Below are 14,791 nucleotides of genomic sequence, written 5' to 3'. Positions count from 1 at the left end.
AAAAAAAAATAGTCTGTATTGTGGTTTTAATGACAACCTCATGGGATGGTAATTCTCTGGTGAAACTGCTGCTGGTTTCTGACCAAAGGTATGGAATGACACAGAATGTAGCAAGAGTTCATTATTTGTTCTCAGAAGGCAGATGTAAGTCAGAAGGGGTTACAGTGTTGTTAGTGCAAACTATGAGAGTCCCTCTATGTGGTGGTTAGGTGCGGTTCACTGAAACATTAACAATAAGTATATGAGCCCTCACACTCCCATACAGTCAAACAGTCACTGTCACATACAAATGCCATCAGATCTGGATATTGTACAATATGATGAGGCAGCCAATTGAAGACCCACAATGAGGCCCCTTTCAAACTCTGTCAGGTGGTGATAACACTGTCTAAAAAGAGTATGTGGCACCTCCACGTTCTTCACAGTGATCATTCAACATCTTACACTGTCCATGCTCCTTATATATCCTACCAGGCTTGGTAACAACAATTAACTCAAACAACAGTAATGGACTACCTGCAACTCTAATCATTACATACTCAACAATCGTGCATATGTATATGAAAGTAAATTGATATCTGACCATGGCTATTAAGTGACTTTTTGTCAGGCAGTGTAGTTAAAGCCAATATTGTTTGAATTTTAGCTACAAGAGCTGAGGAATTTCTGATGCCAAATATTAGTTTAAGTTTTGTTTTCTTATTGTGATGTAATCTAGTTTCTTCCATAGTAATCAACAAGAAGCAGAGAAACTGGACACTACTGGCTGTCATACGTATGTAACATAGGTAAACCAAAACATCTAGGAGCCATTGGAGTAATATTTTTAAGTGTCCAGCTGCTGGTTTCTGACCCGAAATTTTTACATGATTTTATAATGTTTTGTTCCTCTTGGTTGTTAGAAGCTGCAATTGGATCTTCATACAGATTGTGAAATTTAGAATTATTTAGGCATTTTTATTTTTTGACTTTGTTAGTGATAACATCGCTAGACACAAGTTTCCTCGTGAACTTGATAATTGTATTAATTTCACCACACAAAATAGCATCACTATTGGCAGCAGCACTTTTTAATTGTGATCTGGCAAATGTTTCATAGAAGGATCTCCCATTAACACAATTAAAGGTCTATTTATCACTTACAGAAAAACAGCTACTTCTACTGTGACCTGTGCAGGATGGTACCATCCAGTCACAAGTAAGCAGCTTTCAGTTCCTTTGGTGTGTCACCTCTCACTGGTTCCATTATCCAAATCTGATTTTCAAACAATATCCATAACTTAATCATTATTTTAAATTAAAGACACAATGAAATATTAAGAGCAGATCAGTGTGTACAAAATCAACTGCAAACACATTGGAAAAGTATAAGTGGTCAGTCAAGCAGATCTGTTTCAGTTAGGTTGTCAGAACACCAGAGAAGATGGACACTATGGAAGATGGGTTCAACCTTGCACAACATCTCTTAAAAGAAAATAATGCATTAAGATGTGTGCTGCAACATTTTACATAACTTTAAGAAAAAAGGTAAATGGATAGTTTAAATCAATAAACGTATGATATAGAATACCACCTTAGTTTTGAATGACAAAACAGTTTTCATTCTCATTTCAAATTAAGGTTCATTTATGCAGATGTTAGATTAGAACATTAAAATCAATTTCATCATTATTTTTTGTCAAATAAAACAATTACCATACAATGACACTCTGTCTCATCATTTTATATATCTTCATATGTGTTTCAATAATATTGTGTAGAAGCCATATCATTCTATCTACAGTTGTGATGATTGGCTGTTACCTGTCTGTTGTGCTGCCACAAAGAACAAAGTTAGTTTATCCACATACAAGTAAACAGCAAACACACAAATGGTACAATAAACAGTAGAACATAATCTGAGGATGAGCACCTGCTGTGCTGTCCTTATATGGAGGAGATCTCCAGCAGATGCACCATGTGCCATACCATATGCCCAAATTACGGGCAGCCTCTGGTGGCCATCTCGCACAGATGCCATTGGTAGAGTATGAGTGTAGTGCACTGGTAACCTGGTAACATGGATCATATCCATATGTACAGGATTATAGCACCCCTCCCCCTTACCAAAAGGGCACTCGTCTGATGACGGAATTGGGGCAAATGATGACACAACCATGACCTATGTGGTGGGCATCGGAGATGCTGGTGGCTGTGGGAGGAGACTCTGGCCTGGAACTGATGAGTAAAGGTGGAAGTGACGTTGCCCCTGACATGTGCAGTGGCCACCTCTTGCACAGTGCCATAAGTGAGGGCCGGTGAGAATGGTGTTGGTAGCATCTAGACATCTGGGTCCTCAGAGTGGCAGAACTGCACCAATGCTGAAGTCACTAACCACCTAGGCCAGGAAGAGAGCTTTACCACCTGATGGGTTGAACACTGACAGCAGGCCGTGACAAGACACACAATGTCTTCGTCAATGCCAGGCCAGAAGATGTGTCGATGGGTCAGTGACTTGGTATATCATTTGCTAAGAGAAAACCACCATTACACACTGGAAGGTGGTGACAAAGGACAGAATAGCTACATAAAAAATCAGAAGTCCTGCCCAAAGACCTGTCTGGCCAACCAAGTTGAACAACTTGGTGCAAAGTCAGGTTGACAGCAACAGCAGCTGCAATCCAGAAGCCTGCAATAGGAAACCCTTCCACTATACATTATGCCTCAACATCTAAATGAAAACAAAGGCACTCTTCCTGATCAAAAGTAGGGTATGGCCCTGTCAGAATCAGGGACAGTCCATTGACATTGACATGCTGTGCAGTAGGCCAAAAATGTATTTCATAGTTGTAGTGAGACAGAAACAAGGCCCCACACTGGAGGCAATCTGCTGCTTTGTCAAAGTACAAAGCAGAAGGACTAAACAACAGAACCATGGGCTTGTGGTAAGTAATGAGGTGGAACTTAGATCCATACAAGAATACATCAAACTTTTTGAGGGTATAGATGATAGCAATGCCTCCTCCTCAACTAGGCAGTAGTGCTGCTGAGTGGAATTGAGCATTTTTGACATGTCAACTATCAGACATTAAGAACCATCCTCATGACCATCAGGCCATACTTAGAGGAGCCTGTAGCCAAGACCATTTGGTGGCCAGGGTGCCAGGAGAAGAATGCAGCATACATTTCAGAAGCATTAATGCATGCTGCCAGGCCGATGTTCAGTCAAAAGAAATGTCCTTGTGGTGAAATTTGTGGAGGGGAAGGTCTGCTGTGGGCACAGCCAGAATGAATTTATGGTAGTAAGCAATTTTCCCTAAAAGCAGTTGGGTGTTCTTTGACATTGGAAGGGTGAGGCAAAGAGCTGTGACAGCAACATGATGACATGAAGGTTTTACAACAGGGCCAGCCACATTGTGCCAAACTTCACGCATGCAATGGGTGTGGACCGTGGGCAGGACAACGCCCAGCCTGTCACTTGGCTTTGCTCAGTCCTCCTTGGACATACAGGGAATGTTGTGACATTTCATTTACCAGTGTGGTGCAGCATTTTTCAGTTGGCACAACTTTCTGAGTTTGGCAGAATTGCACTGTCAGTGCTGTTTAACCTTTGCTGTTTGTTGATGGTATGGAAGGATGTTCAAAGGTCCACTGGTTGTTTTACAAAAAGAGGCAGTCTAGCAATTTATCACTGCAATCCTTTAAAGTGAATAGGAATGACAGAAGAGAGGGATGAGAATTCTCTGTTCGCGTAAGTGACAGGTACTGTATATTTGCTATGAAATGAAATTACAATACTATGCAACAAGAATTTGAAGGTTTAGTTGACAATGAAGGAGCAAAAAACTGTTATGATACATATGGGATTCATTGTTCTGTAAGTCAAATTGCATGTTATGATACATTTGCAGGCCTGGAGTGCCTGAAGAAATTGATGGTATGACCAGTAAAATTTCTGAAGTCACACACATTATTCCATTGTCAGTTGCAATAGATTTCAATAGAACTGAACAAAGGGTGCAGAGATTTCATATATTACTGAAAGTACATTCATTAAGTCAAGGGGCATGCCTGGAATGATTTCTTGACTTAAAAGTCACTATTGTTGAATTTATGAAGGAAAAAGGAGAGCAGGAATGAAAATTTGAACATCCACAATGGAGTACAGACTTTGCATTTGAAGCAGACTCGACTGCACACTATCCACACTTCTTTCTGATTTTATGTGGATGCATTTGAAAAGAAAATTGCGGTGTAGAACGGATACATTCTGGCAAAGACAGTCCAGTTCCATAAGCTGACTAGCACGGAAGAAAATACAAGGTTTGAGGAATCCATTGTGGCCTTGCAAGAATTTCAAGGATAGTTTTATAAAGATTTTGAGGACACTGTCAATTGTATATCTATTTCTTAGACCCTTTGTTTCAGTTGAAAGTGCCCCTAATCTTATACAGATGCAATTGATTGAACTGCCTTGTAATTCTAGTTTTCATTAAAAATCTTTCTGCATTAAAACTGTCCAGAACGTCTATATTTTACCAGGTAGAGTTTCAAAGTCATCATAATGAGATTACAAAAGTGCTACAATGTTTCAATCATCATATTTGTGTGAAAAACATTTTTTTTTGACTGTGAAACTAAATAAGTCACAATTATGTGGCAACTTGAGTGCAAAACTGTGAAATTGTCTGCATCTGTCCATATACCAACAGTTGCTACCAGATAAAAATTATGTCTTCGATGAGCCAAAAATAATTAAATAATACCAAAAATTTGTTTCTTTGTTAGCTATGTTGTTGGTAAATGTGAAATATAAAACCACGTAGTATGCAGTGTGCTTGTACTGCCATTTACATAAGGTGTGTTCCATTTTCCCATCTTCTCCCACCTTGCACTGAGACAGTGTATCATGGCAATAGCGGAAACATGAAGGGAGGCTGAGCACTTTGGCCCTTGTGTCTGGGCATGGCCTGGGAGCTGAAATCTTGATCAACCCTACTTTATGTTATCCTGAGAGAACTCAAACCCCAAATACACAATTGATGGCTGCAGTATGTAAGGCCATGACCAAATAGCATAAGTTGCATAAATGCTGTTCCTTGGATACACCCACCGTGACAATATCATCAGCATAGTTGATGCATGCCAGAACAGACATCATCAATTGTTCCAAAAATGCTGAAAAAATCACAGGTGTGCCAGCCACACCAAATGGGAGGCACTGATTTTGTTATATCCCAAATGGCGTCCCAGTCACAAGGAGCCTTTTTGGATCCTCATCCAATGCAACCTGTAAATAGGTTTCAGATAATTCGGTTTTAGCAAATAACTAGCCTCCTATAAGTCTGACCAACAACTCATCCTGATGGGGCAAAGGGTGAGTGTCAATAATAGTGTGAGTGTTATCGGAAACTTTATAGTCACTGCAGAGGTGCTACTCACCATTTGAATTTTTAGCAGACAGTTAGGGTAGGCCACATATTTGTTGTAATAGGCTGTAAGACCCCAAAATCATCAGCCTATACAATTCCGATTTCATTTGTTTGTTCGAAGCTACAGGAATAGGGCACGCATGTAAAAATGTGGCTGCACAGTAGGTTTCAAGGTAATGTGGGCTGTAAAATTAGTGGCACAACCTAAAACATAAAAAAATGTGAACTCAGAATCTGCGAATCTAACTGCAGCTAAAGGGACCTCATCAGAAGCAAGGTGCACTGCATCTACAATAAAAAACCAGAAACATGGAAAGCATCCGGACCAAATAAATTGTTGGCACCTGCATCATCCACTACCAGAAGAGTTAAGGAATGAACCACAGATTTATACACAGTCAAGCTGTAAATTGCCCCAGAGCTGGAATACGTTGTTCAGTTGTAACTCGCCAGATGTTAAGTACACAGACACGATGCCATACATACCAAATTAACATAGGTTCACAAGTTCAGCAATGTCAGAGCTGCATATGTGTGTCTATTACTCACACTTCAATAAACAGTTTGTTAAAAGTCATAAGCATTGGAGATACACAATTAACACCTGCAGAAGAGGGCTTGGAATGACGCATGCAAAATATTATATATAGTGCACGCAGCTTCTGCACCCTCATCGACAGTGACAAATGACAACCAACCACCTCGCCCATCTTTCCCACACTATTTCATGTAGCATGTCAAGGCTATGTGCCCTAGGCACTGGGTAACTTGCCATCTACATCTACATGGTTACTATGCAATTAACACTTAAGTGCCTGGCAGAGGGTTCATCGAATCATTTTCGTACTACTTTTCTACCATTCCACTCTCGAATGGCGCGTGGGAAACAGGAACAGCTGAATCTTTCTGTTCGAGCTCTGATTTCTCTTATTTTATTATGATGATCATTCCTCTCTACATAGGTGGTTGTCAACAAAATATTTTCGCATTCAGAAGAGAAAGTTGGTGATTGAACTTTCATAAATAGATCTTGCCATAAAGAAAACTGCCTTTGTTTCAGTGACTGCCACCCCAACTCACGTATCATGTCAGGTGACACTCTCACCCCTATTATGCAATAACACAAAACAAGCTGCCCTTTTCTGCACTTTTTCGATGTCCTCTGTCAATGCCACATGGTAAAGATCCCACACTGTACAGCAATATTCCAGCAGAGGATGAACAAGTGTAATGTAGGCTGTCTCTTTAGTTGGTTTGTCGCATCTTCTAAGTATTCTGCCAACAAACCGCAGTCTTTGTTTCGCCTTCCCCAAAATATTATCTATGTGGTCTTTCCAATTTAAGTTGCTCATACTTGTAATTCCTAGGTATTTAGTTGAATTGACAGCATTTAGATTTGTGCGATTTATCATGTACCCGAAGTTTATCGGATTTCTTTTAATACCCATGTGGATGACCTCACACTTTTCTTTGTTTAGTGCCAACTGCCACTTTTTCCACCATACAGAAATTCTCTCTAGATCATTTTGTAATTGGAATTGATCGTCTGATGATTTTAATGGACAGTAAATTACAGCATCATCTGCAAACAATCTAAGGGGGCTGCTCAGATTATCACCTAGATAATTTATGTACATCACGAACAGCAGAGGGCCTATGACACTACCTTGTGGAACACCAGATATAACTTCTGTTCTACTTGATGATTTACTGTCTATTACTACGAACTGTGACCTCTTTGAGAGGAAATCACGAATCCAGTCACACCACTGAGACAATACTCCATATGCACGCAATTTGATTAATAGTCACTTGTGAGGAACAGTATCAAAAGCCTTGTGGAAATCAAGGAATATGGAATCGATCTGAGATCCCTTGTCAACAGCCCTCATTATTTCATGGGAATAAAGAGCTAGCTGCATTGCACAAAAAAGATAATTTCTGAATCCGTGTTGGTTATGTATCAATAAGTCATTTTCTTAAAGGTGATTCATAATGTTAGAGTACAGTATATGCTCCAAAATCCTACTGCAAATTGAGGTCAGTGATATGGGTCTGTAGTTCAGTGGGTTACTCCTATTTCCTTTCTTGAATATTGGTGTGACCTGTGCTTATTTCCAGTCTTTAGGAACAGACCTTTCGTCAAGTGAGTGGTTGTATACAATTGCTAAGAAAAGCGCTATTGTGCCTGCATACTCTGAAAGGAACCTGAGTGGTGTACTCCACCCTCCCCTCCTCCTTCCCCCAAGAACTAACTGATTTCAAACAACCAGGAACAGACGTTGCTGTGGTGACATCACACCAAGCCTCAGTCTAATCACCAATAGCATGAAATGCCTCAAAAGATTGACTAATATTCAACACTTCAGCCAAAAATAGATTATCAGACTGTAGTCTGTATTGATGCCCCTCCTTTCCGGAGCCAATCGAATGGTGGCAACACAGACCATAGAATCAGCATGTGAATCTTGACAAGCATCAGTAACAAACTGATATTTGCAACTGAGGCCAAAAATAGATTATCAGACTGTAGTCTGTATTGATGCCCCTCCTTTCCGGAGCCAATCGGATGGTGGCAACACAGACCATAGAATCAGCATGTGAATCCTGACAAGCATCAGTAACAAACTGATATTTGCAACTGAGGCCGTAGGACTGATGGGGCTATTTATGTCAACAATAGAACTCAGCATGTGCTGCAGTTACATGCATGCACTTTTGGTGATAATTGGAGAAATTACACACTTACACATTTCATCAAATCAAAGTGATGATGGTTCCTGGAGTGGGACAAGATGGAACAACAACTGGTAAATTTGAGGGGAAATCCAAGAAGTGAACAAAGCCTTAAGCATGATTGCACTGGTGACACCAAAAACAAAGTGGTGTTACCTAAGCCACTTCTCATAAGCCAATTGTCTTCAGACCCAACACAATAATGGGGAAAGGGTAGTGGTTATGCTGACAACATAGAAGCCTACCTACACAGTCAGTGTGGCTGACAAATTTGTGGTAGCAACTGAAAGGGCCTCCTTTTCCTAAAGGAGAGATTTCAGCACTGCTTGCATGGACATGAGAACTGACAGAAAAACCAAATACACTGAGCATGATGAAGTGAACACCACACTCAACACCAATTGTGTCATAATGTTAGACATAAACAATAGTGCGGCCCAAAGAACAATGTTTGTTTATTCATGTACAAGTAAACAGCAAACATAGAAATGGGGAGAATTTTGGGAGAACAGAAGAGGCTCTCTCCTGGAACTGCAGAGTATGCAGTAGGAACATTTTGATTGGGGAACAGGAAAGGAAAATCTATGCCCTTCAGACACAGTCGGAGGGAGCAAGGAAGGAATTCATAAGGATCAAGGGAGATAGGGGGAGGAGGGTGGCTGGGAAGTGGCAGCTGGTAGGAGGATAGGAAGAAAGAGAACATTATCTGACAGTTTTATCGTCAACAGCAAAAACAGGCATCTACCAGTACCAGAGTTACATGGAGAAGAGCCTCAGGTAGAATGAGGAGCAGGAAATATGCAGCACACTTCAACCATGGCCAAGAAGTCTAGGAATGTACAAAGTGTTAGGAAGAAGAAAGTGCTGCTGCTAGGTAGTAGCCATGGTTGAGGTGTAGGCCCTCAGTTAAAGGAAAGTTTAGGGGCAGCGTACCAGGCCACCAGTATATTCAAGCCAAATGCAGGGCTAAGTCATTTGATAGAGGACCTAGGGTCTTTATGTAAGGATTTCACGGAAGAGGACCATGTAGTGATAGTGGGTGGGATGGGAAACAGATTGGACAGGGATGGGGCATATGACATAGGTGGTGACACGGACAAGATAGCTTCCCTGACTCATGGCACCAACGTACACTTTGTTGAGCTGTTCCTGGTTCATGATCAACCACACCTTGATGGAGCTGTGAGGTGAATCAATGTGGGGTTAAGGATGGCTCTGAGGACAACCAACTTTGCTCATGTTTCTCTGCTGCCCATCGGGATTATCAACAGATGGGGTTTCACTAGGCATGGCCTGCACCTAAACAGGACTGGGAAGGGAAGATTGATACAGCTGATTCATGAAAGTATAGGGAGTGGATCTTGGGCCACACATGGTCAAATAACTGTTGTCATAGGTAGGAAAAGTAGGTCTTTTTTAGGATAAATCCAGACACCAGGTTCCCCTCATAGAGATTATCTCAAGCAGTTTAAAAAATACTGAAACAATCACTCACAAGACATATTTTAACACTTCAAATTTCACACGTACCAGATGTCGCAAAGAAAAACAAACCATCGGAAAGAGTAACATGGGGCATTTCACAGACTTAACAATCCTCCATCAAAACATGCAATCAATAAAAATTAAAATACAACTATTAGAAGTTGAGCTCCAATCTTTGAACTGCACAGTAGTTTGTATTACTGAACACTGGTGTAGAGACACAGAAATCGAATATGTAGTATTATCATTGTATGGAATGGCAACTATTTCAAGGGGTGGAGGATCATGTATTTATATTAGAAAAGGAATACAGTTCAAATGAAGACATGACCTCAGTACAGTAAGTGAAGTTAAACACTTTGAAATATCAGCTACTGAATTAACAGGGCTTGATATAGCCAAGAAATTAATCCTTTTGTGTGAGTATAGATCTCCCAGTAGTAGTGTGGACATTTTTTTCAATAAATTAACAGAAGTTCTAGAAGTAGTCTGAAGTGCAAAGGTCAACATTATTCTGTGTGGGGATATTAACATCAACAGTAATATCATAGATGAATCCAGCAGCACCTTCATAAACATCCTTCAGAGTTTTGGCATGTCCCTATTGGTCAATAGTGCAACAAGGGTTACTACAATGACTGCATCAGTAATTGACCCTGTGGCCACAAATATGGACAGGGAAAAATGTGATTTAGCTGTAAAAGATCTCAAACTATCAGACAATCTCTGTCAAATAACAGTAGTAAAATCAGGCATCGAATCATTCCCTAAACTCCAAGTCTACAAATGACATCTATCAGAGGGAAACCAATGTGAATATGAAATTCTCTAAATTCTCCACATTGTTTGAATTTAACTTTGAAAAGGCATTTCCAAAAGTATGCATGTCTGTATGAACATCTCACAAAAACAGATGGATAACAGCAGGTATTAAGAAGTCCTCCAAACAATTAAACAACTCAGTTCCAACAAAAAGATTTGCAATGATCAAGAATTCTTAAATTTCTATCACAGATACAAAAAGGTCCTACAAGAATGTGCTGATTTCTGCAGAAAAGTCATTTAATGATAAAATAATATATAATGCAGAGAATAAAAGCAAAACAGTCTTGGATGTTATTAAAAAAGGAAATGGAGAGAGGCAAACAAATGCAGAATAACATACTGCGAAGGGAGTGGGATAAGGTAATAAATGATCCACAACACTTAGCAAACTATATAAATGAGCATTTTTCAAGTATTGCCAACAAGTTACAGCAAAAATTCCCCAAAACAAATATAACACCCGCAAATAATGTTGCACTAAATACAATGATGTTATTTCCAACCACAGAGAATGAAGTTAATAAAACTGTTCAGTAACTAAAAAATAAATTGTCAGCAGGCTTAAATAAAGTACCAGTGTTTGTACTGAAACAATGCATAGGGATTATACAAGGCCCCTTAACAAATATAATAAATGAATCCTTCACATCAGGGATATTTCCAGAGCAGTTAAAGCAGGCAAGAGTTGTACCTTTGCTTAAGGAGTACAGTATAATGCAGAAGACACAGAAAATTACCAGCCCATTTCCCTGCTGTCAGCATTCTCAAAAATAATAGAAGCAATTATGAAAGACAGATTAATGAATTACCTGAATAAATACAATCTTTTAAGCGAATCACAGTTTGGTTTACAAAGTGGCAAAAATACGAAGTCAGCAATAGTAGAATTCACAAAAGTTGTACTTGATGCTCTTGACAAAGATGAGTATGTCACAGGCATATTTTTGGATCTTTCTAAGGCGTTTGATACAGTCAACCACAAGCTTCTATTAAATAAATTAGAAGCATTACGAATAAGAGGAGTAGCTAATGACTGGTTTCCATCATATGAAGCAGATAGGGCACCAAGAATAGAGAACACATACTTCAAATAGAACTAAACATTTAGTAAAACTCTTATCAGAACCAAAATACATTAATATAGTGGTTCCACATGGTAGCACATCAATGACTTTCCCACTTGTGTTACTCGTGGTGAAAAAATTGTCTTTGCTGATGACAGCAATATTATAGTCATGGAGAAAACAAGAGAACTCCTTGCCAAGAAAGCAAATGAAACTCTCAAGGAAGTTTATGATTGGTCAATAAGCAATAAAGTGACATTTAACATGAAGAAAACTAATGCCATGAATTTCAGTTTGAAGAGGAAAAATGACCATGTTAAATTAAATGTAGATTTTACCTCTATAGACTGTGTAATAAATGCAAAATTTTTAGGAATGACTATTGATTCTCAGTTGAAGTGGTGCGAACACACAAAGGTACTTGCAAACAGAATGTCATCAGCCCTTAGAATCCTATCATCAGTGTGTAACATGCAGTGTCATTTAGTTACATATTATTCATATGTACACTCAATGATTAGCTATGGCATTCTTTTTTGGGGAACAAATGCACAAAATATGAACATAATTTTCAAACTTGTAATGTTCTGTTCAGAATACTGGGGATTTTAACTGCTCCTTGTGAATTCATTTACCAGTCAATTGTACACATCAAAAATAACATTGGTAATTACTGCACAAACAGCTCTGTCCATGGCCATGCAACAAGAGATAGATAGACTCAACTTACATTTACCAAGAAAAAAAAAACATAAAACTCAAAACAGCACTTTCTACCAAGGAATAAAACTGTACAATAAATTACCAAAAGAGATTAAAGAAATTGCAGATATACACTTCTTTAAAAAGACAGCTAAAAGTGCCTGTTATACAATATATTTTATACATTGAAGGATTACTTAGCTAAAACAGAGTAGGGGTTTGATAAAAAAAAGTTATACAAATAAATAAATAAATAAATGATGATGATGATGATGCTGATAAAACATACAACATTCCACATTCCACATAACACCTTCACTTAGTTTTTTTCCTTCTCTTTTCCTTTCTAGAAATACTTACCCCCAAGCTATGCATGGCACAATAGTAACGTCTCTTCCTCTTTCTGAGCTCAACATCTTACTCTTTATGGAGGAATGCTGATTCAGTTTTTCAGGATAGCAAATGGGAAGTTGCGGTACAGAAAATGGCCCATGTGCAGTGACTGATAGTGAGATATGACTGAACAGTGTGGCATTACATTATTTAACAAATTATTTGTTAAAAAAAGTATTCTATACCAGGAGTAAATCTAATGGTTGTCTCTAACTAGAAGTCTAGAAATGTGTGTGTCTACTAATTAGCTTATTTTAAATTGTTCTAAACTTGTAAATACTTTTACATGTCCAATATCCTTGTAATAAGAGATCTACGGATGAATAAATCTGCTGCTGCTGCTGCTGCTGCTGCTACTACTACTACTACTACTACTACTACTACTACTACTACTACCACTACTAATAATACTACTACTACTACTACTACAAATGGCAATTATTATGACTTGAAACCTAAGTTGGTTAGCTCTTTGTGAGCTACTGTTCTCAGTATCCATGGAAAGTGGTTGAAGGGCAGTGAAAGTATGAGTAGGTGACATGTTGGACAGCTGCACCCCACCAAAGGACACGGAGATTGAAAGTTTGTCTGCTCTGTAACACAGATTAAGAAAGATCCAACAACATAGTACAACACTGATGCAAGCACAAATGTTTCAGAGCACACCATGCTTTGCACATTGATATTTACTGGTCATTTTATGAATGTAACAATCTCTAATCTTCTTTATTATGTGTCATATCAATCTGGTATTGACAGTACTTAATGAGTCTTCATTTTACAGAGTCCCTCTAACAGGGATACCTGAAAAACAGTGATTATTTAATTCAGTATCCAGTAAAAATGTGTATCAAATATAATTATGAAAGGCCAGTATAGTGAGAAAAATATCAGTGGTACAGTAGCAATGTATGAATATCAGTATTGTTTTGGCAGTTTATTGATATTTCTAACATATTGGTGGTCTATCACTGTCATCTGTAGCCATTCATTTCAGTGAGTAGGAATAACTGCACCAGCCATCCCAGTTTCCCATTTGTGACTGAGTTAAGTGATTTAATAATGCAGTGAAGTGGATCTGCGTACTCCTGCAGGGAATAGAGTTTTATAGGAGAAAAGCTATCATTTGTAGGAACCCCACTCTGCATTTGTGTTGTAGAGTGCTCCCCTTTTTTGTGAATAATAATCAAAGATGTCCATGTGACACTAAAATCATTCATCTGTCTTTGTTCATGGAATTTCATACAGGACCAGTCCTAAATTTTCTACTCCTCACCACTGATTTCTTTTTTGACCCTTTCACATTATCACAAGTGTTCCTCCCTTTCCTGGCTGTACTATCAACAGAGCATTAAAATTTGAAAGGAAATGGGAATCTACATAGATCTTTTTTACCAGTATTCCACTAGTTTTTACATAAAATGGTACTTCAGATGATCACCAGCAGAAGTCCACTTATGACACATAACTTGATTATATCAGTGCCCACATTTGGTAAACTGAAGAATTGAGATTTCTTTTGTGGATGTCTATTCAATTCTGCTGTTCAATACAGACCAAAACATAGTACTTGGTGTTCTCTTAATTATTTTAAATGCAGCAAAATTCAGTGTTTCAAATGGTTAATTATCGCATTTGTTCCAGTATACTGATGTGCCAACCACATTACAGCCCATAATTCAGGCTGCCCACTTGCTACAGGCTCGTAAGCTGGATGAAGATGTTCAGCATGTATGCAATATGTGTGATAAACTTTCAATGTTGCAGGTATGTATTCAAAATTAACTGTATCATTGTTTCAAATTCGTGTCAGTTATAACTGATTTAATAAATTTTGCACATGATTAGATTGCTCACTGTGATGGTTCTTACATAGTAATGCATCCACTCATGTTAAAGACTGGTTTATATACCATATGGGTTAGGAAGAAACATATTTATAAAGACTTGTGAGCTACAGTTGTTTTTTCATTAAAGTAATTAGCATTTCTTGGTGCTTCATATGTATATTATACAGCAACTGATGATGTAATTCTCTGCAGCTAGAACAGGTTGTTCCAACTTATGTGCTTGTAATAATTTGTGGATTGCTCCAACCAGTGTTGGTGTCAGTGAGGAATTGAATTAGCCTGCACAGCAGCACCTTGTAATCTGACAACTATAACTGGTGCACAT

General features: G+C 38.6%; 1 protein-coding gene across 1 annotated transcript in view; it reads left to right on the top strand.

Moving 5' to 3' along the window:
- The window catches only part of LOC124554786 (unconventional myosin-Vb-like), a 67,620-nt gene that overhangs the window by 33,303 nt on the left and 19,526 nt on the right, over positions 1-14,791 (top strand). Inside the window, exon 2 of the mRNA XM_047128434.1 lies at positions 14,261-14,383. Within this exon, the coding sequence (XP_046984390.1) occupies positions 14,357-14,383 (27 nt within the window). The 5' untranslated portion in view covers positions 14,261-14,356. The remainder of the gene's footprint in view (positions 1-14,260; positions 14,384-14,791) is intronic.

The sequence above is a fragment of the Schistocerca americana genome, chromosome X, assembly GCF_021461395.2.
Source record: "Schistocerca americana isolate TAMUIC-IGC-003095 chromosome X, iqSchAmer2.1, whole genome shotgun sequence".
NCBI lineage: Eukaryota > Metazoa > Arthropoda > Insecta > Orthoptera > Acrididae > Schistocerca > Schistocerca americana.
The sequence above is the reverse complement of the archived record's forward strand: the minus strand, read 5'-3'. Positions and strand labels throughout refer to the sequence as shown.